Raw genomic sequence first — 23,027 nt, forward strand, 5'->3', positions numbered from 1 at the left:
CGCTTTGGCCAAAGTCTCTGCTCTATCTCTGCTGGACGCGGCTCAAGGTGCAGCGACACAGCCCCAGGCTTCAGCCAAGGACCACAGCCTCCCGCACTCCAAATCCCATCCTAAATAAAAGCCAGCCTGATGCCAGCTTGCCTGCACAAAGCCAGTTTATTTGGCCCCTTCCATCATTTTTACAGCAATTAACTCCACTTTAACCCTCTGGCAATTACTGCCCTACATAAAATAAAGATCATTAATTCCTTCCTTCTGAAGTGGGCCAGTTCTCCCATGCAAAAGTAGCAAAGAGGCACCTTGCTAATGCAAAGCAATTGTTCCAAAGGTTTGGTGGAAAGAATCGAATTTCATAGCCGCCTGCTGCACAAATGAATTGCAATTAATGTGTCTCCACACTCAACCGTCTGAAAGGTCGGTGCTTATAATCAGCCATTCATTAGAGATGTCTGTAAAGAACCATCCATATCTCCAGCCCAGCCTGCTTCTGATTTTCCTTTGTAGTCTCTTTTTATGTCGCACAGATAGGATAATTGACCACTCTCTCTGAGAGACACAGAAATCAATTATGTTGTAATGTATCAAGTGTATTGGCGTGGAAGGGAGGCAAGGAAGTTCAGTTAAAGCCTCTGCTGGCTTCAGTATTAAATCTTTTTTTATGGGACATTTGTGACATGTCTGTAAATGTGGTATATGTGTATTAATCTCAGTCTTTATATCTTGGGTAAAAGGATGCAATTTATTTCCTGGCTCCCTTGACTGCGGTAAAAGTATAAACCAATATGTTCTGAATAGGAAACTCTTGAGAAAAGTTGATGATGGGTTATGGGAAAGATTCAATAAAGACATACAGAGGTAGATGTAGAGCTTTTTTTTGCAGGGTGCATCTCTGGCTCATAAGCTGAAACGTGTCTGTGTCCTTTCTCATCAGAACCAGCACGTAGACCTTAACCTGAAAGAGTCTCTTTTTGTTGGTGGAGCCCCTGATTACAGCCGACTAGCAAGAGCCGCTGCACTTACGGAGGGCTTCAAGGGAACAGTCCAGCAGGTAAATTTATACATGTCTCTTTGTAAACAAATTAATGTGTCATTAACTCAGATTTTGGATTCTATGTTATTTTAATGACCTTAGACATACAGCAGCAAAGTCCAACGATAAGTTACTCGCTGTCCTGCTATAAGCCCTCGCATTAGTAATTTTCCATTATGAGCTCACTCTGTGACGGACAGTGGCTGTGCTCATTTGGATTAGTGCACACTAATAATAGAATGCACATTTTTGAAGTCTTTCCATTTTGCTATTCTCAGATCTTTCCCTGACAACTTTCCAGTTTTTTTCTTCCTCCACTTTCCAGCAAAAATCTCATCTCAGAGTGCCAAAAATAACTTGGTAGAACAAAGGCTGGATGTTACTGTTTGCGCAAAGTTGTCATTAGTTATCCTCTCCAAACTTTCCCTTGACAGTTTCGAGCAAATCAAAAGCTAAATGTGGCGTTTGTCTTGCTTGGCCTGTAGGGAATAATTAATTATGAGGAAGTATTCCGAGTCTGGTGTACTGTTTAACACGCATGTTGTAATTTTCGGAGGCAATTTTCGGTCTGCGGCAGCAGGGGATTCATCTTCAGAGGTGCGTGTTAAACTGAATCTACAGCCTCACTGTACGCATTTATTTACTCGTAGGATGTGTCGCCATAATTAGATTTAAGGATGGTTCGGCAGAAAACACAAAACCCTTCATGGATGTGTTCCTTTGGATAACAATCAAGAGTGGTAAATGATAATCTTCAAGTGGTGTGCTAAGGAGGCGAGAATTTAATCAGATAATTTTAATACCTTAAACGACTTATCAGAGGTAATAGGCATACGAGCATGACAAGAATTATATTGTAAATGCAGCACTTCAAAGAAAGGTCACTAAGATTATTACATAAATGCATGTCTTCAAAAATAGTAAATGAGGAGTGTTTATAAGATTTTGTTGATTTGTCTCCAAATGCACGCGCGCGCACACACACACACACACACACACACACACACACACACACACACACACACACACACACACTGCTATAAAGCTAGCCCCACTGAACTATGTAGCATGTATTTACTGCACATTATGTCCAGTATGCTTTGTTCTTTATTGAAGGACAACACAAAAACAAACAGTGAAATCTCAGTGAAATAACTGAACGAATACAGAAGACACCTACGTACAAGAGCTGTGTTTTTTTTAATATATATAAATATATATATATGTATATGTGTATATATATATATATATGTATATGTATATATATATGTATATGTATATATATATGTATATGTGTATATATATGTATATGTGAATGTATATGTGAATATATGTATGTATATATATACATACACATACATATATATATATATATATATATATATATATATATATATATATATATACATACACATATATATACACATATACACACATATATATATATATATACACATACACATATATATATATATATATATATATATATATATATATATATATATATATACATATACAACACAATCCTGTTTCCTCAGGTTTGGTGTGAAATGGGTGTGGCCTATATTATTATTATTATTATTATTTTTTTTTTTTTTTTTTTTTACTGCTGTTTACACTTAGCTAGATTAATGCGATGGTGTTGTGTATAGTATGTTGCTTTGTTTTGGTTTTTTTTGCTTGTTTTCTATTCTTTTTCTCTCAACAGGTGATCCCGGAGATATTTTTTTTTTTCCCCTTTCTCACTGTCCCTCTCCCCTTCTGTTTTTCTTTTCCGTCCTCTTTCTTTCTCCCTTTCCTATCCCTCACTCATGTCTGTCCCGTCTGTAACAACTGAAAATAAAATAAAATAAATAATAAAAACAAAGGTTGATCAAATGGACCAATACGGCAATATGGCAATGCCATGATGATCCATTTGGCAAAATAAATCCATTGGGTATCCTTGTTGGTCTTCAGACAACAATTCTGACGGCTAAAGAACCAAATGGGACAGGCAAAAAAAAAAAAAAAAAAAAGAGAGAAAAAAATATCTCATTATATTTGTAGATTTTGTTTTTGCCTGGTTACTAATAAGTAAAGGGCTGTCAAACATAAGACCCGGGGGCCAGTATCAATCCGTCAAAGATTGACAAAAACTCTGTCCCACAGAATATCTTTGGAAAATGTGAAAGAGCACATTTTAACTGTGTGGACATTCACATTACACCAAAGTAAATAAGTAAGAGATTAACAATTAGACTACAGAAATTTTGATTTTTACATTGGAAAAAACAAGAAAGAAAAGAAAAAAGACATTCTCTAATTAACAAATATTTTCCATTTTTTTATTACAAGACTTTCTGTGCATTGAGCTGACAGACTTTTTTCTCTATTTTTACAGATTTATTTACTACAGTTTAGGCCAAAATTAGCAAAACATGTAGAAAAGCTGTATTGATGAAATTGCACTACTTTTTGTTATATTAAAATATCTCAGGAGTCTCACTGGTCCGGCCCGCTTAGGATCAAAGATCAAAGATGGCCCACGATGTAAAATGAGTTTGACATCCCTGGTTAAGTACAATCAAACCACTGAGTCATCGTGATGTTTTCCACATTTTTATTTTGCTGCTTATTTAATAATTGATATTTGATTTTAGTGATGTACTATCTCAGAAATCCCAAATATGACTCCCCACTGTGGTTCAGATCCAATTTATTTTCTCCCGGTGCCTTTTGAAATATGCAGCCACTAGCGAGAACGTCGCTAGTTGCCGAGATGCATGCTTTTTTTTTCTTAAACGTCTTCGAAGCCAGACTGAGGTAACACCCGCTGATAACGCCCTGTGTGCACTGCTTCTAGATCACTCTGATGGGTACGCCCATCCTCAGGGAGGAGAATGCCTTGCGCTCCAGCAGTGTAGCCATGTTCCAGAATCACCCCTGCTCCAGGGAGCCCTGTCACAACGGTGGTCGCTGCAAACCTCAGCTGGACACTTACAACTGCGAATGCCTCAGCGGCTTCTCAGGGCAGCACTGCCAGAACAGTGAGTACCGCTGCCATCTTTTGTCGTCTGTCCTAACACATACATTACATTTGGCTTTATCCTAATCCGAGTGAATGAGCCAGCGAAAATCTCAGTGCTTAAACACATTTCCTACCCCTACTTTAAGGACCAGTGTGATTTCTCCTTGTGTAAGCCAGTGGCTAACAATACTTGCTGGGTTGAGATCACCTTATCATGCTTTTGCGCGGCTTCAGTGAATCACTGTAACCGTACAAATTGTTCTATTTCCTCATCCAAGATTATCTGGTTTTACTCCAGAAGCCTAGCATTTTGGGCTGCTTTTAAAGCATAGTATGAGTGGCACTGAAATCAGTGATGCTTCACGTAACACTGCTTGTTCTTGGCTTGCCTCTGTAGAAGGTAAAATATGAGTCTCAATTTTTTCTGCTCATAAGACCTTTATTTCCATTGTGCTCTGCCATTGCGAGATAATAATGCCAATATTAGACATGTGATGTCTCTTTTATGTCACTCTCATTATGTATTGATCTCAAACTAACACAGCACTTACGAAAATGATGAACTGTGTCAACTGAATATTTATGAAAGGAAGGGGTTGCGCATTCCTTTCATCATCTTCGTGATACTCTGCCAGACGTGCGCTCGTTCGGGGCCAATCTGTCTTACATACTCAGTCGTTGCTTTTGCCATTAACCTTGGGCGTGTGGCCAACGCACCAATCCACCTACCCCATGCTCACACTTCATTGCCTTCGGCTCTGATAACTGAATCTTTATTGATTGGTGTGATCTCATCCTCTCATCATTCCTCGCCCCGCCCCTGTCCTTCACAGCCATCCACGAGAAGTCTGCTGGCGAGACCGAGGCCATCGCCTTTGACGGACGGACGTTCATCGAGTACCACAACGCTGTTACCAGGAGGTAAGAAAGACTACAGTCCGTTCAGCATCATCCACCATCTCTGCTGTAGAAGCTATTAGCCAAATAACCCCTCTTTTCTCCATCTTCTCCCGTGGTAAGCTGTGATGACAGTGTTGATGATATCATCAGCGCTGGGGCTTCAGGGTGAACTAGGCGCTTGGCTAATAGCTCATCGTTCTGTCTGTGGCAAGTCCCGCTACGCTTTTGACAGGATTTCACTAATTAGCGAGACAGTTAACAATCACAGTGTTGCCCAGAGCACGCTCGGTTCGCCCTGTAGTCTACCCCGCAGCTCGCACTGATGCTGAACAGTAAGCACACACATGATTAAACTTCTCATCCTATTTTGATGTGGTCATCATGTGCGGATGACCGTTTTTCATCACGCTTTCAAAGATGTGTTGGCTTCAATTTTAACTCCCCGTAATGGGGAAAGAAAGCCGATGACGTAGTTGGAAGATGATTTCTGGAGCTGTTGTATAAAAAAACACAAAAAAACAGCAATCCACTCACTTCAGGCAACTGATGAGACATTTTTAGTCTTCCATCCATCTACAAGGTTGGCAAGAGAGCGCCTCCAGGTTGGCATAAACAAAAATGTTTATGTGACGAGCCTGAAACGACGTCAAGCATACGGCTCTATATCTTCGACTTGCAGCTCCTCACACAAACACTCAGAGGTGTGAAAACCGGGCCACGGTGGGCAGATCGTCATGCTGCCGTGGACGCTCATACCTCACACTCACTCAGAAACAACTGGCTGGAGAATTCTTTCACACATCCATGTGTGCCTTTTGATGTGTCTTTGCTGCTTGTTGATGGCGTTAGCATTCCAGTTGTTCGTCCTCTGTCCTTGACCTCCCTTGTCTTTGTCCACACGTGTCTTTGTCTCATGTGAATGTCCTTCACTGTCTTTCCTTTTCACTCAAGCCAACTGACCAATGAGATCCCAGAGTAAGTAGACTTTAACACTGGGTATTTACCCAAGTTTCAAATCCAGCCCGACTAACAGCAGTAAAAAAAAGTTTTAAAAAAATCCATGTTTGATAACCCAAATGCAAAGATTAAAGCACATTCAGTTTCCCGTCTTAATATCCACACAGAACTCATCTTAACCGTTAAAGCCAGATTTTTACATCCAAGGTCCATATCCATAATTTCATTTGACAGGTTTCCTTATTTTTAATGCATCATGCAGTGCCATTAGCTCCTGTCTTTTTTTCCTTTCAGTGCAAAGGGAAGCATGAATGTTTGCATGATAAGCATTGTGCACAGCCCTCCGAGAAAATGAATTGCTGTACTGAGAATGTGCAATATTTTATGCATGGTTGTAGCTCGTTCATAAACAAAATGAATTGCCACGTGCTTTATGCTGAATGGCATTAAGCGCTAATGTGAGAAATGAATGAGACCCCTTGAAAACTACAAGAGGAGGTTATACTAAATACAACTCAACCTAGTTTCTGGTGCCTGTGGAGTTTGTGCGTGGGAAAACCCTCGGTCATGCCTTAGTTATTAAAGGTTTTTCTTCCTGCTCATTAGCTCGGTAAGTAACCTCTTTTTTTAAAAAGCGCTGAAGCAGAATTCGGCTCAAATTAAGCCGACTGGATTCCGCCCAGAGTTCCACTCCATGCCAGGGCTTCTGTCATTTCATTTTTGCCAGATCTCTAACTGTAATTGTGAATAATTACAGAGTCGACTGTACAGAAAGGCTGTGACATGTTAATCACAGATTTGTCTCCCTTTGTAGATTAGACCTCCAATTGAGATCTCTCTCCTCAGTGTGTAGCCATGGGCATCAATCTCACTTAGCAGGAGGGGACAGCGGTCCTTGAAGCCAGACTGTCAAAAGTTTAATGGATGTCACATTTACTAAGAGCCACAATAAGGGTGAATCTAAGCATACCAGGCTCTTGGTGCAGCACTCTAAAGGAGCACAATCAATTGGGTGTGATTTGATCTGGTAAAAGGAATGAATACATTTCTCGGCAATTAAGTGGCGCTAAGGCCAAAATGTCAAACTTTAACCCTGGGTTAATGTTTTGGTTACTATTTACAGCACCCCTTTGATCACTCCTCCTCCTCCATATCTGGAAGCTCAGGTCGATTACGCTCAAGCTCCATTATTTCAGAGACAAATCATATCTGGCCATGACTCTCAACTGATACACGCTTGACCCCATTTTTGGACAATTGCCCAATTTTTCTCATTCGCTGCTTTCATCTCTGGACAGAAGGTAATTGGTGCAGCACTGTAGCGTGCAGAGCCATAAATATAAAGGAGCTGGTCAATAATTGGACGCTGACTTAAAGCGGGCTCTGCACCTCGGTGGACACTGACCATGAATGTGCTTAATCTTGATGCTTCACTCTTTTAAAAAATGCTTGATCCCAAGGCATTTTGGAGAGTTAGTCATCCATCTTAATCTCAGCGGTTCCCTTAAGAACCTTTTTATGGTTGTGGTGTTATCAAGGCTAAGCTACACTCTTCCTATGATCACACAACAGTTGTTATCGACTTGACGTGGTCGATATTGTAGTAGAGCAGATAAGTTATGCTTTTTGCAGCTCCAGGCCTAAACTAGACCTCCTCCCTGCCCTCCTCCCTCCCTCCCTTTCTCCTTGTTGCCCCTTGCGCTTACACTGCATGCCGTTGACTTTCTCCCCCTGCTCCCTTAAGTCCCGAGTCTCTGGAGAACCCATCCGACCAGAGGTGAGTCTCTCAAAGCTATCAAAAATGTGGTGCTGTCGGCTTGCGTATCACCTCCTCATTCCTCCCCTTCCCTCCAGACAACCCCTCGTCGACCTCTCACAGGGCTAAATCCTCCTCCACAAAGACAACACTGTTTCCATTACTGAGATAGAGTTACCAATACGAAAGGCAAAGAGCCTCTGCATATGCTTCAATAAATTCTGAAAAAGTTAAGAGCTCTGATAACAGCACAAATCCATCCAGAGCTGCAGTCTCTTTGCAATAGCTGTCCTCCCACATGGCTTTTTATTATTCTAAGCACTACTGCCACCTAGAGTTCAAACGTAGGTCCACACCCTGGGAGGCCTTTTTCAGCTTTGAAAAAAATCTGAGAAGATAAAACTCTTCCATTTCCAAAAAGAAACAGCATCACAGCAGAAATCTATGAAGTCTGTATATAAGATCTAGAGCGCTGTGCGCCGCCGTTGTTTTATTCATGATATATTCAGCACTTTTAATAACCTTGACCTTATCACTGACAATCCGCTCCAGTGGAGATTTATTGGGCCCTGTAAGCTCTTTGAGGGTTTGCCAGGAGAAGGTTCACTAAGCTGTATTTTTTGTTAGTTTTTTTTTTTTCTCTCTGGAGAATTTTATTTTTTATTTTTTTTGGTGTGTGTGTGTTCCTGTTTACCTCAGCAGTTTTGGTTAATCAAGGGGGTCGATGTTTGTAACCTAAGCATGTATTTGGAAAAGAAAATCCTTTTTTCCCCCTCTGCTTCTGCTGAGGCGACTGGCATCATTTTTGGCATGGGCTTTCAAAGTTTATTTCCTCCAAAGTTAAATATCATCTTACTGCTTTGTTTAGACATCATTTAATGGAAGATAAACAGGAAAATAAAAATGAAGAAAATCTCCTCGAGGTTAAGGAGAGCTGCTATTCTCATTCTCTCTGTATTCCCTCCCATTTCCTGTCCTGTTTGTACTCCCATGTGCTTCCCTGTTTGCTGTGCTGACTCCCTTGCCTTGTTGTCTGTCTTGTCTTGTCTTGTCAAATCTGTCTTCAGGTCTGTGGTGTTGTTTTTTTGTTTGTTTTTTGTTTTAATTAAATCCACGTGTTGTTGGTTCTTTGTCGTACGTGCCCTCACCTTATCTCTGTCTTTGTGTTTAAATACCCTTTGAAGACATTGGAAGTAGTTCCATTTTGCTGATGTGCAAACAAATGTGCAGAGACTGAATGGTGAGGTATGATTGCCTGGATGCCTGCTGTGGACTCACGGAGGACCTTTGTTAGTGCGTTTGTATGCAGACATGGATGTGCGGTGTTGTCTGTCTGTGCACGAATTCAGCAGAGGCACATTGCTCTGTGTACTTTTCTTGCGCAGCGGTGACAGTGGCTTACAGTGCCTCTTAAGGATAGAAGGGAAGTCTCCTAGTCTCTGCATCCAAATCACCCTGGCAGCTGTAGCAGTCAAGAGACGGGAGATCAAACAGCTGCCTAAACAACACACACAGAGCAATGCACAAAGCAACAAAGGAAGCAGTAGGCAGCAGTGCAGTTCAGGCTCAGTAGGATGTAGAAAAGCTAATAGCGAAACAGCCCCCTGCTACTCACCAAGCATCCTGATTCTCCTTCAAAATCCCGGTAACTCTGTTAGCATGTGATTGCAGAGTTAAAGCTACAAAGTTTTCTTTCTAAATATGTAAGCAAATAGAACCAGATGTCATCACAGGTAATGCACCTTTGGGACGACAGCACAGGACCCTTGCTTCCTATATGCAATATCCATAGGTATGTTAAAGATTAGAAATCTTTTTGATGTAGCAGACAAATAAATGAACATGTATTTTCTCTCCTTCTAGCGAGAAGGCTCTGCTGGTGAACAAATTTGAACTGAGCATCCGGACTGACACGACCCAGGGTCTGGTGCTGTGGAGCGGAAAGGGCGTGGAGCGCTCAGACTACATTGCCCTAGCAATTGTAGATGGACATGTCCAAATGACCTATGACCTGGGCTCCAAACCCGTGGTGCTGCGCTCTACTGTGCGTGTTGACACCAACAGCTGGATACGCATCAAGGCCAGCAGGTAAGACGGGAGACGATAGGTAGCTAGATGGAAGCTTTTACATTTAGACCAGGATTAGAATTAATCCATATTGTGTTTGTGTTGCTGCACACCGTGATCTCCTGCATGAATTCTCGGCTACACAGCGATCCCTCACACTGAGATGACTCAGATTAGTTCCAGATTAACGTTATTTTCATGCCTGGTCATGCACGAGGATGATATTATGCATCAAATTGCTTTGACACGGTAATGAATGTTCAAAAAGGAAGAACATCCTGCAATATCTACACACACACACATAGGCAGGAAATAAATGAATAAAAAAATAAGAAAAGTGAATGTGTATTTGTATGTGTATTTCCCTTTCATACACATCACTGTATTTTGCTCTGTAGATGACTTGCGAGAATGCTTGATTTAAAAGAATAGAAAGACAGTATGAATAACATTAATATAGCTGCAAGCAGCGAAGACGAAGGTCCAAGCAGACTGTGAGCATTTGAACTGTTGTTGACCTCTCAGGACAGCTGTAGACATACCACATGCTTAAATTGCTATAATCTTAACAACTGGGACTTTCAAACCGTAGAACCTCTGCCTCACCAGAGAAGTGAAAATGACTTTGCCTCTGCAAAAACTTGGCTCACTAGACATATTGTATATGCATATCTGTGGTATTCCCCTTGTTTTATGTAAACTCAAAAGCTTCAAAACAGTCAGAAAATGCATGTGATGTTAGTCTGAAAAAGTCTCATCATTCATGGAGTTTCACGTTTTGTCACACATTAGTGAACCTCGGGGACATTTTTGTAACTCAGAGATTACAAAATGTGTGAAATCAATCATTAACAGATTTAATGCTTGAGACCTTAGATTGTGCAAACTTGCACTAATCCATGCAGCCAGCTATGAAGTCTAAACCTGTTGCATATGTGTTGCTACCTGCAGGTGGAGTCTGATGCACTTTAATGCATAAGCTTAGTACTACTACCAAACATGGGTCTCAAGTGCAAAAAGTGCAAAGTGCAAAAACAAATGCCCTTCAGGCTTTTTGAAAATCAAGACTTTTCCAGTAGTCAAGCCTGAATGAAATAAATGCATGAGTTACTTTCTCAAAGTCAGCAGATGACAATTTTCGCAAGGGCCCTCAGCTGGAAGAGTCGGGACAGATGACGTTGTACTTACCACAAAACTAGTCAGTCACATCATAAACAGTTTTTGATACAGTTGAGCCTTGTCTATACAAACCTGTAGCAGGTGCATAGACACTCACCGACACTCACTTTCCTGCCAGAGGGTTCTTATTGTTAAAAGGGAGTTTTTCCTCACCACTGTCGCCAAAGCACTTTCTCAGAGGGAGTCATCAGATTGTTGGGCTTTTCTCTGTATTCTTAAACTGTCTTTACCTTACAATATAAAGTGTATTGAGGTAACTGTTATTATGATTTGGTGCTATATACATAAAATTTGAATTGAATTTATTAGTTACACTTGCTGGCACTGGATTGGACCCCATTTTGCCTTCAGAACTAAATAATTTCTTCGTGCCAGAGAATCAGTAAGAGATTGCTTTGTGGGTATATCCTAGTAGATTTCTGAAATACCAATAACCACGCCATGTTAAAAGTTCCTTAAATCACATTTCTTCCTCATTTTGATGCGCAGCTTGAACTGCAGTAGGTCGTCTAGGCTACGCCTTAATGCCAAGGTGACATGTATGACCAGATATTTGTGTTAACAAGTAGTTGAAAATGTGTACCTAATGTAGTGGCCAGTGACTGTAGGTGCATGTGCACAAACAATAAATAACACTTGAATTAGAGAAAATAACATTTAGTAAATGAATAATGGATAGAAGAGAAAAAACACGAAGTGTGCTGAACTCTTCTGTCCCATGGTGATGTCACTTTAATGGATTTCTTCATTAAAAATAAATTCATTGCCCAAACTCAACACCTTCCCTGCGACCCCTGCATTATCGTCGGTGAGCATTTTACGTTCAGCATCACGGCGACTGGTCACGTGGGGGGAAAATTTGTTCGGTTTCATCACGTAAGGCGGGAATAATCGATCCCTGAAAAGCTGCTCCATCCATTTCAAACAGGAACTAGGCCAAATCTCATCCCAGACTAACAGGGAGACCGCATGAGAAGATGACATCATTTTGATGGTAATGATGGTGTAAATCGCAGCATGTGGCATACGACTCACAAAGCTGCATAGCTAGCTGTGTTTGTGGCTTGCCTCTAATGACACTCTCTCTGCTGGAAGCCCACTTTAGCGGGGTTCAAATCAGCTCTGTCTTCACAATTCTTAAGTGTGTGCTAATGCGCCACATGGAGCCACCTCAAATAAATGGTGCTCTAACGGCATCTGTTAGCTGGTAGACAGGCACATTTAGAACACTGCTTGGCAAAGGCAGTTATGTGAGTGCTTAGTATACTGGCAGTCGAGCAATAGAGTCTTGATGCCTCAAACTAAACGAAACTGCAATTTAAAGCTATTCGCTGTGACACACACGTACTCACTTCCAGTGCCCTTCTCCTTTTGTCTTTCTCCTCTCTAGAGCACTTCGAGACGGCTCTCTACAGGTTGGCAACGAGGCACCGGTGACAGGGTCATCACCTCTGGCATCAACACAGCTGGACACAGATGGAGCACTCTGGCTGGGTAGGTGGCCACACATGTAGGAAAAAGTGGAACTCTTAATTCAGACTTGAAAATGTGCCTAGCTATGCCATACATAATGCATGGCAATGCTTGTAATTGTGCAGAATAGTGCTTTTTCATCCTAGCCACTGGTTGGGCTGCCACAAAGTGAGCAATGAAGTCAATGCTCTTGAAGAGGATAAGCAAAGCTTCTGGCAGGTGAAAAAAAAGATTGCAGTTTAGGCAAAAAGAAAAAATGTCCAAGCCTATTCAGGTATTGAGTTGAGAAATGAAAGGCTATCTGACTAACTCCAAAGTTGCCTGCTCTCCTGAATTGAAAATGACCAAAGTCGGCCCGTTATCTACCTCGAGTTCAATTTAAGCTGAACTTGGCTCAGAGAAATCGTTTTTGAAAGAACACACACAGCACCGCTGGATTGAACATTCTGAGGAAATAACATTGAAGACGAGCAGCAAAATAAAGTCAGACTGTTCTTTAAAATGCACAGTGCACAGTGAAAAAAAGACGCAGGTCTGTGAGGAGAAGCAGCCCGAGTGACATTTAAAGAGTCTCGCCGCATGTAAGAGGTGTGCTCGTGCTCTCAGGTACACGTACACAAACACACATGGGGAGGCAGCGCAGTGGAACAGGTGCTGAGCGAGCCCTGCAGCAAGAATATATAATCCTCACGTAGCCCTCCCATCGAGAGCCCTTCTCCCTTTTTAAATCCCCTTTTCGCTGTTCATCATTAATTCATCTGTAACTCGCATGAAATTACCCCTGTCGACTCCTGATTCGGAGGCACACAATCCGATTAATGTGGGCAGGGACAGGGGATGTAAAGAGCTCAGCGGGAATGTGAACTCTCGGCCTCACAAAACATGGAAGAGATGGAGGTGCGGGGGTGAAATGAGTCGCACGGGCATCAAGTAAAGAGGAAAAGGGATGCAGGAGGGTTCTGACCCTGTAGAGGGAAACAGAAAAGAGGGCTAAATAGGTAAGGCATGGAAAATGAATGGTCTCTCTCCCCCTAAGAACAGATTCAAAGTAATTCTGAATAAAGATGTTTCACACTGTCTTAGTGAGAAAGACACTAATGACTACTTTATGTTTGCTCAAAACACCATCAAAAGAGGAAGCTGAGCAGGCACCCAAAAATTAGGAGAGCTGGAAGAATTACACCCGTAATGATTTGAGAGAGTTTGCTAAAGGTGAAATTGTGGTGGTTAGACAACTGGATCAGAGCATCTCCAGATCTGCAGCCCTTGTGAGGTGTTCCCCGTTGCAGTGGTCAGTGTCTATTAAAAGTGGTCCAAGGAAGGAAGTCTAAGGAGCTTGGAAAGAAAAGCGTCTGGACTTCTTTAAGTTGTTTGAAGACATTTCACCTCTCATCCGAGAAGCTTCTTCAGTTCTAAGGTCAAATGGTGGAGAGTCCCAGATTTAAACCCAGTGGGAGTATCCCCCCAAAGAGGGACAAAGGACCCCCTGATGATCCTCTACCTAATGACATGAGCCAAGGTGTGAAAACGGGTGTGGGTCACAATCAGCCAGGGTTTCAGGTGAGCTCATTGTGAAACCTAGCCCCATCCTATCATGTGATTACCTGAGGTCAGATGGCCCAGGATGTGAGTGGGCATTAAGGCGTCTGGGAAGGGATCTCAAAACTGGATTATAGATGGCGGACAGTTGGTGTCGTGCCTCTGTTCAAAGATGGTCACTCACAGTGGAGGTAAATGGCTTCTTTCACTCCTCTTTCAAACCATCTGTCCTCTCTGTCCAAAATGTGAACATTGGCATCCTCGAAAGAGTGACCTTTGAGGGACCTTTTAAGGAGGCGGTCTGCTTTCCTCCACCCCAGAGAGAAGGGTTACATCTCCTGTGTACGGGTACGGTTTGCTCCTCTGGGGGCAGGGGTACCTGAACCTGGGATATAGAGTATGTTTGGGGAGTGTGAATGTGTGTACAGTGTCTATTTGTGTCTGTCTCCACGTCGGGTGAGTGCCGAGTATTTGTTTGTGTATATGGGGGTGGGAATGCATGTTTGTGTCTGCGTGCGCCTGTTCGTCTGTGTCTTTATGTCAGCTTGGGTCGTAGACTCCACCTCTCTGGGAACATCTCAGGCTCTCCGAGGTATGGAGGCCTATCTCCCCTCACCACACTCCCTGCCAGTGGCCGATGCCCTCAGACATTGGTGTGTTGGTGGTTCTTGGTGTCTGAGGCTGGGCGCTCATGTATGTACCGGCTCACTCCTGGTGGGCGATTGGCGGGGCCTGGTGCCTGTGGCCCGGCTGTGCCCCTTCCGGGGGGGTGGGGTGCCCTCTGGCCTCTGGGCCTGAGGCCCGGTCCTTTCTGGCACAGCTGGCTGCCGGCAGAGCCTGCAGGCACGTCATTGCAACCCCCTCTGGCCTCTGCTCCATGGCTGCTGGGTGACCTCTCGTTTTGAGCTCTCCTCAGCTCTTCCCAGGAGGGTGGCACGGTTGCCCTCCTTGGGTCCTCGTATTCTGGGGCCTCTGGATGTCTGGAGCCTGGATCTCCTCCATACCTGCTTCATCCCCTGGATGACGGGGCTATGGCTCCCCACACTCCCTAACAGATCGTTACATGGAGAAACCTTTTGAATACAAGTGTGCCGATCCACACAGGTGTGCACACAGGTGTACACATGGGTGTTCACAGACACAAACTTCACCTTTCTTGGGTGCAACCTCAAAGCACATTGTGCGCTGTCGATCTTGCGTACTGCACACTAACATGTAAGCTATTAAGACTCGACTGTACACTGTGATCGTGTTTTCCTTCGAAACAATAAGTTCCGTTGAAGCAGCCTTTCAACACCTCTCTCTGTCTCTCGCTAGCAAAGTTGACCCAGACAACAAAGTAAAGCTAGTTTTCAGCTACGAGCCCGACACGGAACCCGACGTATTAGCCAGAGGTCCCTTTACTACGGTTCAGAGCTGCGGACCTGTTTTATGTACGCGCAGAATAGTTTTCCATACGAGATCGCTGCAAAAAGTGCAGCCTTACCTAATGTCCACCCTACTGTTACTCATTTTATATTAAGATTTTAAATCTATTTGGTATTGTCATGGCGAGTTGCCTTCAGTAATAGTAATAAATCACACAGCAATAGTACATTCATGTAGTTGTAAGAAGCATGATAATATATTAAGTAATCCAAAGTATTCAGAATACGTTACAAAATACATTTTGGGCCATGTATTCTGAAATCTGTAGTGGAATACATTTTAAAAGTAACCTTCCCAACACTGGTTGTGGTCATAAGTTTATATAGCATTTATCATGGGCATGAATGTCATGGTAGTTTGGGGTGTTTTCATTATTTCTTAGAACTGTTCTTTTTCCAGGGTGAGATAATTCTACACCATACATCTTTAATGACTTTAGAAAACAAGAATTTGGTGCACAAGTTTGAAATTATTTGGTATTTTCTTAAACCACACAGGATCACAAATATTTTAATAAAAGCTAAATATATACACCCCCACTAAAATTTGGCTTAGGAAGTTGCCCATAGATCAGACACTTTTTGTAGCCATCAACAGGCTTCCAGCATAATTCTCTTTTTGGCAGAATTAGTAGAGTTTATTTAAACTGGTTCGTTTCCTGGCACAGACTCAGCATAGTCCACAATGTTCAATAGATCAGACTCTACCTTTAACATCTGCAAACTTGCTGCAAACCATCAGCTCCGTTTCTGTGTGTGTGTGTGGTGGGGGGGGGGGGGGGGGGGGGGTTTGAGCCACAGAGGAAAAGAATGATTTTCTGCTTTTGGTTTCTTTGAAATAAGTATGAGAAGAAGTGGGTAGTTAGCAGCTGTATACAAATGGTGGCCCAGAGTTCTAAAAACACAACAACATAAAAAAAACAAAAAAAAGTGACCATTTCTGAGATGTTTTCAGTTTTCTTTTGCTTTCAGGATGCTGTTGTGTTTTGTACCTCAGGGCCAACTCAGCTATGAGCAGCAAGGAGCAGCACGTATAAGAAATCAGACTTCTATATAAACAAAGGCTGCCAGAGGGCTGAGAAGACTAGGTGATGGACATGTGATACACGGGGAGTTTACAGCACGGCAGTGAGCGCTTAGCACCAAAGATGGAAACAAATTAAAAATAATGAGGATGTTAAGCATTCATCATTTTATACTCCGTCACCACCTTTCTTTTGTAGTGTTTTTTCTTTTAGTGCTTTATACACCGTGTCAAATTAAAAGAACATTTTCTCTTCTCTGTCTGACTTCAGCTTTGTGTGACTGCCGTGCTAGGCTCCATCTCACTTTGATCACGGCAGTCTGACAAATACACTGTCATCCTGTCATGTCCATCAGCTGGTGTCATAGCGAAAAATATCAAAGGCTGTAATACAACCTGACAAAACCATGTAGCTGCTTTTGTAGTTTGTACCAAAATATTTCAAAGGTTGGCTATTTGATGGATATTTCCAGTTGAATTCGTTGCAAAAGCCGAACCCTTATCCCGCTGTTTGATCTTTAAAGGGGCACTACACTGACTTTTAAGATTAGTTGACTAGTTGTGCAAAGTATTTTTCTGCAGGTGAAAAAAAAGAAAAGTTTAAAGTTAAAAAGGAACTGCTGGCTGATTTGACTGAAATAACCTTTGACTCACAGTTAAAGTAACCTCGTCTCCTGTCCCTCCTCAGGTGGTCTGGAGGAGCTTCCGGTTGCCCGCCGGTTGCCTAAGGCCTACAGCACGGGTTTCGTTGGCTGCATCAAGGACGTGGTGGTGGACGGGGTGGATCTCCACCTGGTGGAGGACGCCTTAAACAGCCCCAGAATATTACACTGTTCCGCCGCCAAATAACTCCAGCAGAGACAGAAATATCGCAAGCAATGAAAAAGAAAAAGAAACCCTCCCACCCGCACCCTCTATAGCGCCCATGTCTCCTGCTGTAATTATTTTCTATTTTTGTATACTTCTCATCGCTTTTTATATGGAAAGAAAATGAATATGTTGTTTTCATTTTTGTTTTATATATTTTGCTCTTATCCGCACCTCCGTTCACAGTAAAAAAATTCCTTTTCTTTCAAGGCCCTTCATTTTTTTCCCAAAAAGAAGGCACCTCGGTGAAAACAACAGATATTAAATCCATGTCACATTTGATGTTTTTAAAAAAATCTTTAAAAAAAAAAACAGCCCTACCAGTTTTTTGTTTTTTATTATTTTTTATTCTCATCCTTTACTTGAACACGGTGGACCCTGCTGATGATCTCCGGTTACTGCCTTGTCTCGGTGCCATATCTGCCGTTCCACATTCCCCAAGCATGGCCTATACATCTTTGATAGACACACATTCCCTCACGAGAGATGGATGCTGTAGCCGGTGCGTGCGTTTCTGCGATGCTGCAGCCAGCTGCCGACTACAGTCAAGAACCTCTGTATTCAGCCCTGGTATTCAGTCCACTGTATTTTCCTAATGGGACTTTTCAGAAATCAGTCAAGCTGCTACAGTGAGAAAGTACACAGTCATAAGCACTCGATCAACCCCATCTCACAGCACCCTGAAAAGAGGGAAAAAAAGAAAAGAAAAAACTCTCCACTCGATCTGAATCCCATCCAAGCCTTTAGTTTTGAAATATGACTCACTAACACCGCAACCCGATGTGACGGAGAGAGAGAGCACTGCGTGCAACAATGACTTGCATATTATTAGTCATAAGTCAAGACATGAATCACAGACATGGATAGATGTTATAAATATAGAGTATATAAATAATACCTGAGACTGTGAATATGTAAGATGGGTTCTCGTTGGAGAAATTGTGCTTCTCATGTACTATTGTGCGTTCTGTTCTACAATCAGCAGATGAACTAATGATGACCACTATAAATGCATGCACTTCTGCAGTGTTGGTTTGAAAAATCTGGGTTTTTTTAAATTTGTTTGTTTGTTTGAGTCCAAGAAAAAGAATCTATTTTGAATAACTGGGAGTCGGGGGAGGGGGGCGTTTTTTGTTCTTGTTTTAAACAAATCGAGGTTCCTTTTTCTTCTTTTATTTTCACTTCTCAGTGATTTCAGAAAGTACAGGCTTCACAGACATCTTTAAAGTCTGGTCATTCCTCATTTTTTTGTTTTTTGTTTTGTTTGTGATAGATATATATTTCTGTATTATTCTCGGGAGCAGTTAGTTTTTGCAGGGCCTTTAATGGCGTCTAAGGGAAGAGTTATTACCATATCTGACCTTAAGGAGGTGCTGAAAGCAAAGACTGAAGAAAAGGACAGACAGAAAGGAGGCAAGGGGAGATCTTATCACGAGAGCCACTTCTCTTGGGAATGTCCTGTCAAACAGCAGTCAGTCAACACAAAGAGAAAAAAATCTTCACAAAAAAAGAGAAAAAAAAACTCTACCTGAGACTTAAATTCATGTTTTCGTATTCCACCTAGGAACATTCCTGGAGGAATCTTTTTTTCTTCTTCTTTCGGCTGTTGAGTGAAAGAAAGAAAGAGAGAGAAAAAGAGAGAGACTTTGACGCTATTGTGACCCTTTGAAGCCATAGCAGCCGCAAAAAACTGGGAAAACATACATAATCCTTCAGTACTTGCGATCTAACCTAGTAACGCATGGGTTTGTTTAACTAGTGCGAATCCTGTACAATTCAGTGAACTGTTGCAACGTGGAGTCGTCTTCGCTGAACCACAATAAGCTTCGATGAATGACTGAAAGACACTTGTTTTGATATGAGAACCTTGGCAATATTCTGAGACTAAATCATGCCTGTTCGTGGTTGAGTATCAAATGGTCTTGTACTTTTTCGTTTGTTCGTTTCCTTTTCTCTCTTAGGTTCCTAATTATCTTTCCCTCCTTAAAAGTCATCAAGCAACCTGTTTTTGTACAGCCCTGCAATTTTTAAGTGTAAATTTAGCAACAACGTGTGATCTGTGGAGGTTTATGTTTTTAGTACTATACACTGGAGCCATGTCTGACTTTTGTCTGTTCACCCACACGATGCTCTATACTTCTGTAAATGGGGGAGGAATAGCACTGAAGCTGATTGTGTGCGTTTGTTTCTTTGGGTGTCCGCACCAGGGCAGGAATCCCTCTTCTAGTGTCCCAAGATGCTTTTAAAATTCCAGCAGTCACTCTCTCAAAGCTTAAACTGGTCTTATTTTATTACACTCTTCTTGGAGTTTGACCACTTCAGGTGGAACCACTTGGACTCGAGAACACACACACACACACACACACACACACACACAAAAGACAATTGCAGTCCATGTATGATTTGGATGGAAACTATGAATTGCCTTAAAAACCAGTCATCTTGAACTGCGAGCAGGTGACGAAGACGTTATCCATGTAACTGTTTTGTTACTTTAGCCAGTGTATTAGCCTCATTCTGATAATGTAAATGAGTAATACAAAATAATAATAATAATAATGACTATATTAGTAATAATGCTCATACTCATATGAAAAAAATATCCCAGAGGGCTTACGCAAATATCCCATCTGGCTTTTTACAAAAAAAAATCTTCTATTTACTGATTTTTGAATCTATTTTCTGTTCCTTATTTATGTCTACATGTGGGTTACCCTCCATGTCTGGCCTCTGTAAACTACTGTCTGACTGCGCAAACCTCGTCAAAGGGCAGTGCACCGATAAGAGTGGCATGACCTGAACATTACTAACTTTATGACCTTTGTCTTGTGTTCCTACCACCATGAAATAAACCGTCAACCAAATGGAGTCTCATCTTGTCTGTCATCTTCATTTTGTCCTCATTTGTGCCGCATCAAAGCTCAATATTTATTTTGATTACTGATTACAGGTCAGAACTTACAGCACTTACGTTTTCCTGCCACCCTGCATATTTCAGTTCTAATATGAGATAATAGAGTAGAGATCAAAATTAGAGAATTATTTATATTTACTTGATTTATTTTATTTTTTGCTCATTGGTGACTTTCGTAGCTCAAACATTAGGGGAATACTAGGCCCAGTTGTGGCTATAGCACTCATTTGGCAACATTTGAATGATTCATTCCAGGAAGTACAGTGATCTAAATTAGACAACAGTTTGCTATTTTAGCAGGAAAAAAGCAGCTTGGAAACTGAAATATTAATGGTTACAACTTTCAACCACTAGGAAGTATACAGGTCATATTCTTGGAATGATTTTAGCACATCTGTGCTCGTGGGGCCTTACCAACATCTCACATTTCCCTGGTTTGATTTTGTTCTTTTCAACAGAATAGAGTTGCTAATCTTCCAGAGATTCCCAATTAAGTATGGATCAGAACTTTGGGCTAGTTATTTCATTATTCCAGCGTCAACAGCTTGAATTGTTAAATTGTTTCACCCAGGTAGCAGTGGACTAAATTGTTGGATTACTTTTGTTGGCAGAAAAGGAAGAGTGCGTGGGTGAAGGAGCTTGTAATAAACATCTTGTCGTGTAGCTGTGTAAGAGGTCACCCCAACTCAAACCAACTGACACCATTTCCTGTCTGAAAAAACTAAATCAAAGTTGTCATCACTAAAGAGATTTGTGCCAGTTCCCCACTTACCACAAGCAGTGCTCCTTAGCAGATGTTAGTGTAGCCTGCAGCTGAGTTGGTCACTGCAGACTTTGCTTTAAAGCTCACATATTTTCACGTGACGAGATGATGCACTGCTGATTTATGTGAACAACTAGGATTTTTTTAATATATACACAGGGGGACTTGAATATTCTAAGAACTGGTGTTACATGAACAAGTGCCCTGAGCAACAACCAACTCATTATCTTTTTACCTAATGGGAATGGCTGTTTTGCTATTCAACTGGATGCTAACACAAATATCTAATCATCCAGTCACGTGGCCAAAACCCACTGCATTTAGGTATGTAGACATGCTGCTGCTGGAGTTCAAACTGAGCATCAAAATGAGAGAGAAAGGCTATTTAAGTGACTTTGAATGCAGCACTGTTGTTCCATGACTACAATACTCAGACCAGCCTGTCTGCTGATCTACTGGATCTTCCCCACATGACCATCTCTGGGGTTTACAGAGAATTGTCCAAAAAAGTAAAATATCTACTGAGCAGCATTTCTATGAGCAAAAATGCCGTCTTGATGCCAGTGGTCAGAGGAGAGGGTCAAGACTGTTTTGAACTGACAGGAAAGCAACAGTAACTCAGATAACCACTCTTTACAACCAGACCATCTCTGAACACAGCACATGGGACCAGATGGACCACAGTGTGTGTCACTCCTGTCAGCTAAGAACAGGAAACTGAGGATACAATTCAAATGGGCTCTAAAACATTGGACATTTGAAGATTGGAAAAATGTTGGCTGGTTGGATGACTGGGGTCAGAATTTAGTGTAAACAACATGAAAGCATGGATCCGTCCTGCCTTTATCAGTGGTTCAGGCTGCTTGTGGTATTTCCATATACAGGTCAGTTTTAAAATATTTTAAGTGCAGTTTAGTGGAAACCTTGAATATCTCAGGATCATTAGTCTTCCTCCTCAAACTGAGGTAATCACAGCTCTGTGTTAACGAGAGGCTTCTGCTCACATTCAAAATATCCAAAGCCAAGCAGTTTTTAAGAGCAATTAAAGCAAAAAACACGCTCGTAAACATGCCTATAAACAACATTTTTTGGCTAGACTGATATTTACTTCTTATAATTCAACTCATCAAACAGCAGTCTGCGGTGGCCTGCTGCTAATTGAAAGTCCCAGATTCAAAAAGAACAAAAAGTAGCTGCCGCACAGCTTCATACATCATTCAGCGCATCCCAAATCAGTCTCGAGCATTTTCATTAAGCTCGAGATTTAATGAGTTTAATTTATTCCTCGCTAATGACAGAGAAAGACACCGCATCTTGTGTTAATTAAAACTATATGAAATGCTGTGGATGAAATAGTTTTGCCCAGTGAGGGATCCTACTGAGGGAAAGATCATTTTCGAGTTAATAACTGCAAGTAGTTTGATTAAAGGGGGTTTTTTTCTTTCCAGGAATTAAATCAAAACAAAACAGAACATGTACACAAGGAATTAAATGATGATCCCGGGTGGCTCACGTAGGAGAGAGCTGGGCGTGGACAGTTTCAGCTCAAACCTTTCTAGGGAGACGGGATTCACTGAAACGAGGAGATGGAGGAAGCTCATTTTGATGAATGTGTTGAGAAACCGAGTGGCTCTGAGAAGAGCTGAGTTTAGCAAGAGCTTTGGAGGTAGACAGAGGATTTTCAGATTTTTTTTTTTAAGCACATGTTGGGGAGTGCAGCTTCTTCAAAGGTCAGAGTGGAACGCATTTCATCAGATCATACCTAAGCCAAACACCATGGCATGATGGAAGAGGCTGTTCTTTGAAAAATCCTGACTAAATTTGTGTTTTGGGACATAGTCGAACACTTCTTCCCTCTGTGTAAAAGGCTTCCCACCACCAAGGTTACAGTTTTGTTTGTGTTTTTCTGTTGTTGTTGGGGTTTTTTTAATGTCTACATGGTAATAAAAGTTCTTTATCTCTGACTGGGCTCCAGCTGTCCAGTTGCACCACTCTCAGTATAAGACCTCTTTGTTTGTCTTTCCAGACTTCTTCCAATCTGTGTGCAGGCAGATTTGCAAGTCTCAAGGCAAAAATGGGGGTCAAAGGTCATTAGTATATAGAAGCAGCCGCCTCAGGGTA

General features: G+C 41.8%; 1 protein-coding gene across 9 annotated transcripts in view; it reads left to right on the forward strand.

The window, feature by feature from the left end:
• Positions 1–19,586, forward strand: part of agrn (agrin) — a 257,822-nt gene extending 238,236 nt beyond the window's left edge. For 6 of the 9 annotated variants that reach the window (XM_085147100.1, XM_085147102.1, XM_085147105.1 and 3 more), the window contains 8 exons: positions 932–1,048; positions 3,876–4,059; positions 4,874–4,961; positions 5,892–5,915; positions 7,642–7,674; positions 9,517–9,741; positions 12,290–12,393; positions 17,051–19,586. In XM_085147100.1, the coding sequence (XP_085003226.1) occupies positions 932–1,048; positions 3,876–4,059; positions 4,874–4,961; positions 5,892–5,915; positions 7,642–7,674; positions 9,517–9,741; positions 12,290–12,393; positions 17,051–17,211 (936 nt within the window). In that variant the 3' untranslated portion in view covers positions 17,212–19,586. The remainder of the gene's footprint in view (positions 1–931; positions 1,049–3,875; positions 4,060–4,873; positions 4,962–5,891; positions 5,916–7,641; positions 7,675–9,516; positions 9,742–12,289; positions 12,394–17,050) is intronic. The other 3 variants (XM_085147106.1, XM_085147107.1, XM_085147104.1) reach the window with 2 other exon arrangements.
• The last annotated feature ends 3,441 nt before the right edge of the window (positions 19,587–23,027 follow it).

The sequence above is a fragment of the Neolamprologus multifasciatus genome, chromosome 20, assembly GCF_963576455.1.
Source record: "Neolamprologus multifasciatus chromosome 20, fNeoMul1.2, whole genome shotgun sequence".
NCBI classification, from domain to species: Eukaryota; Metazoa; Chordata; class Actinopteri; order Cichliformes; family Cichlidae; genus Neolamprologus; species Neolamprologus multifasciatus.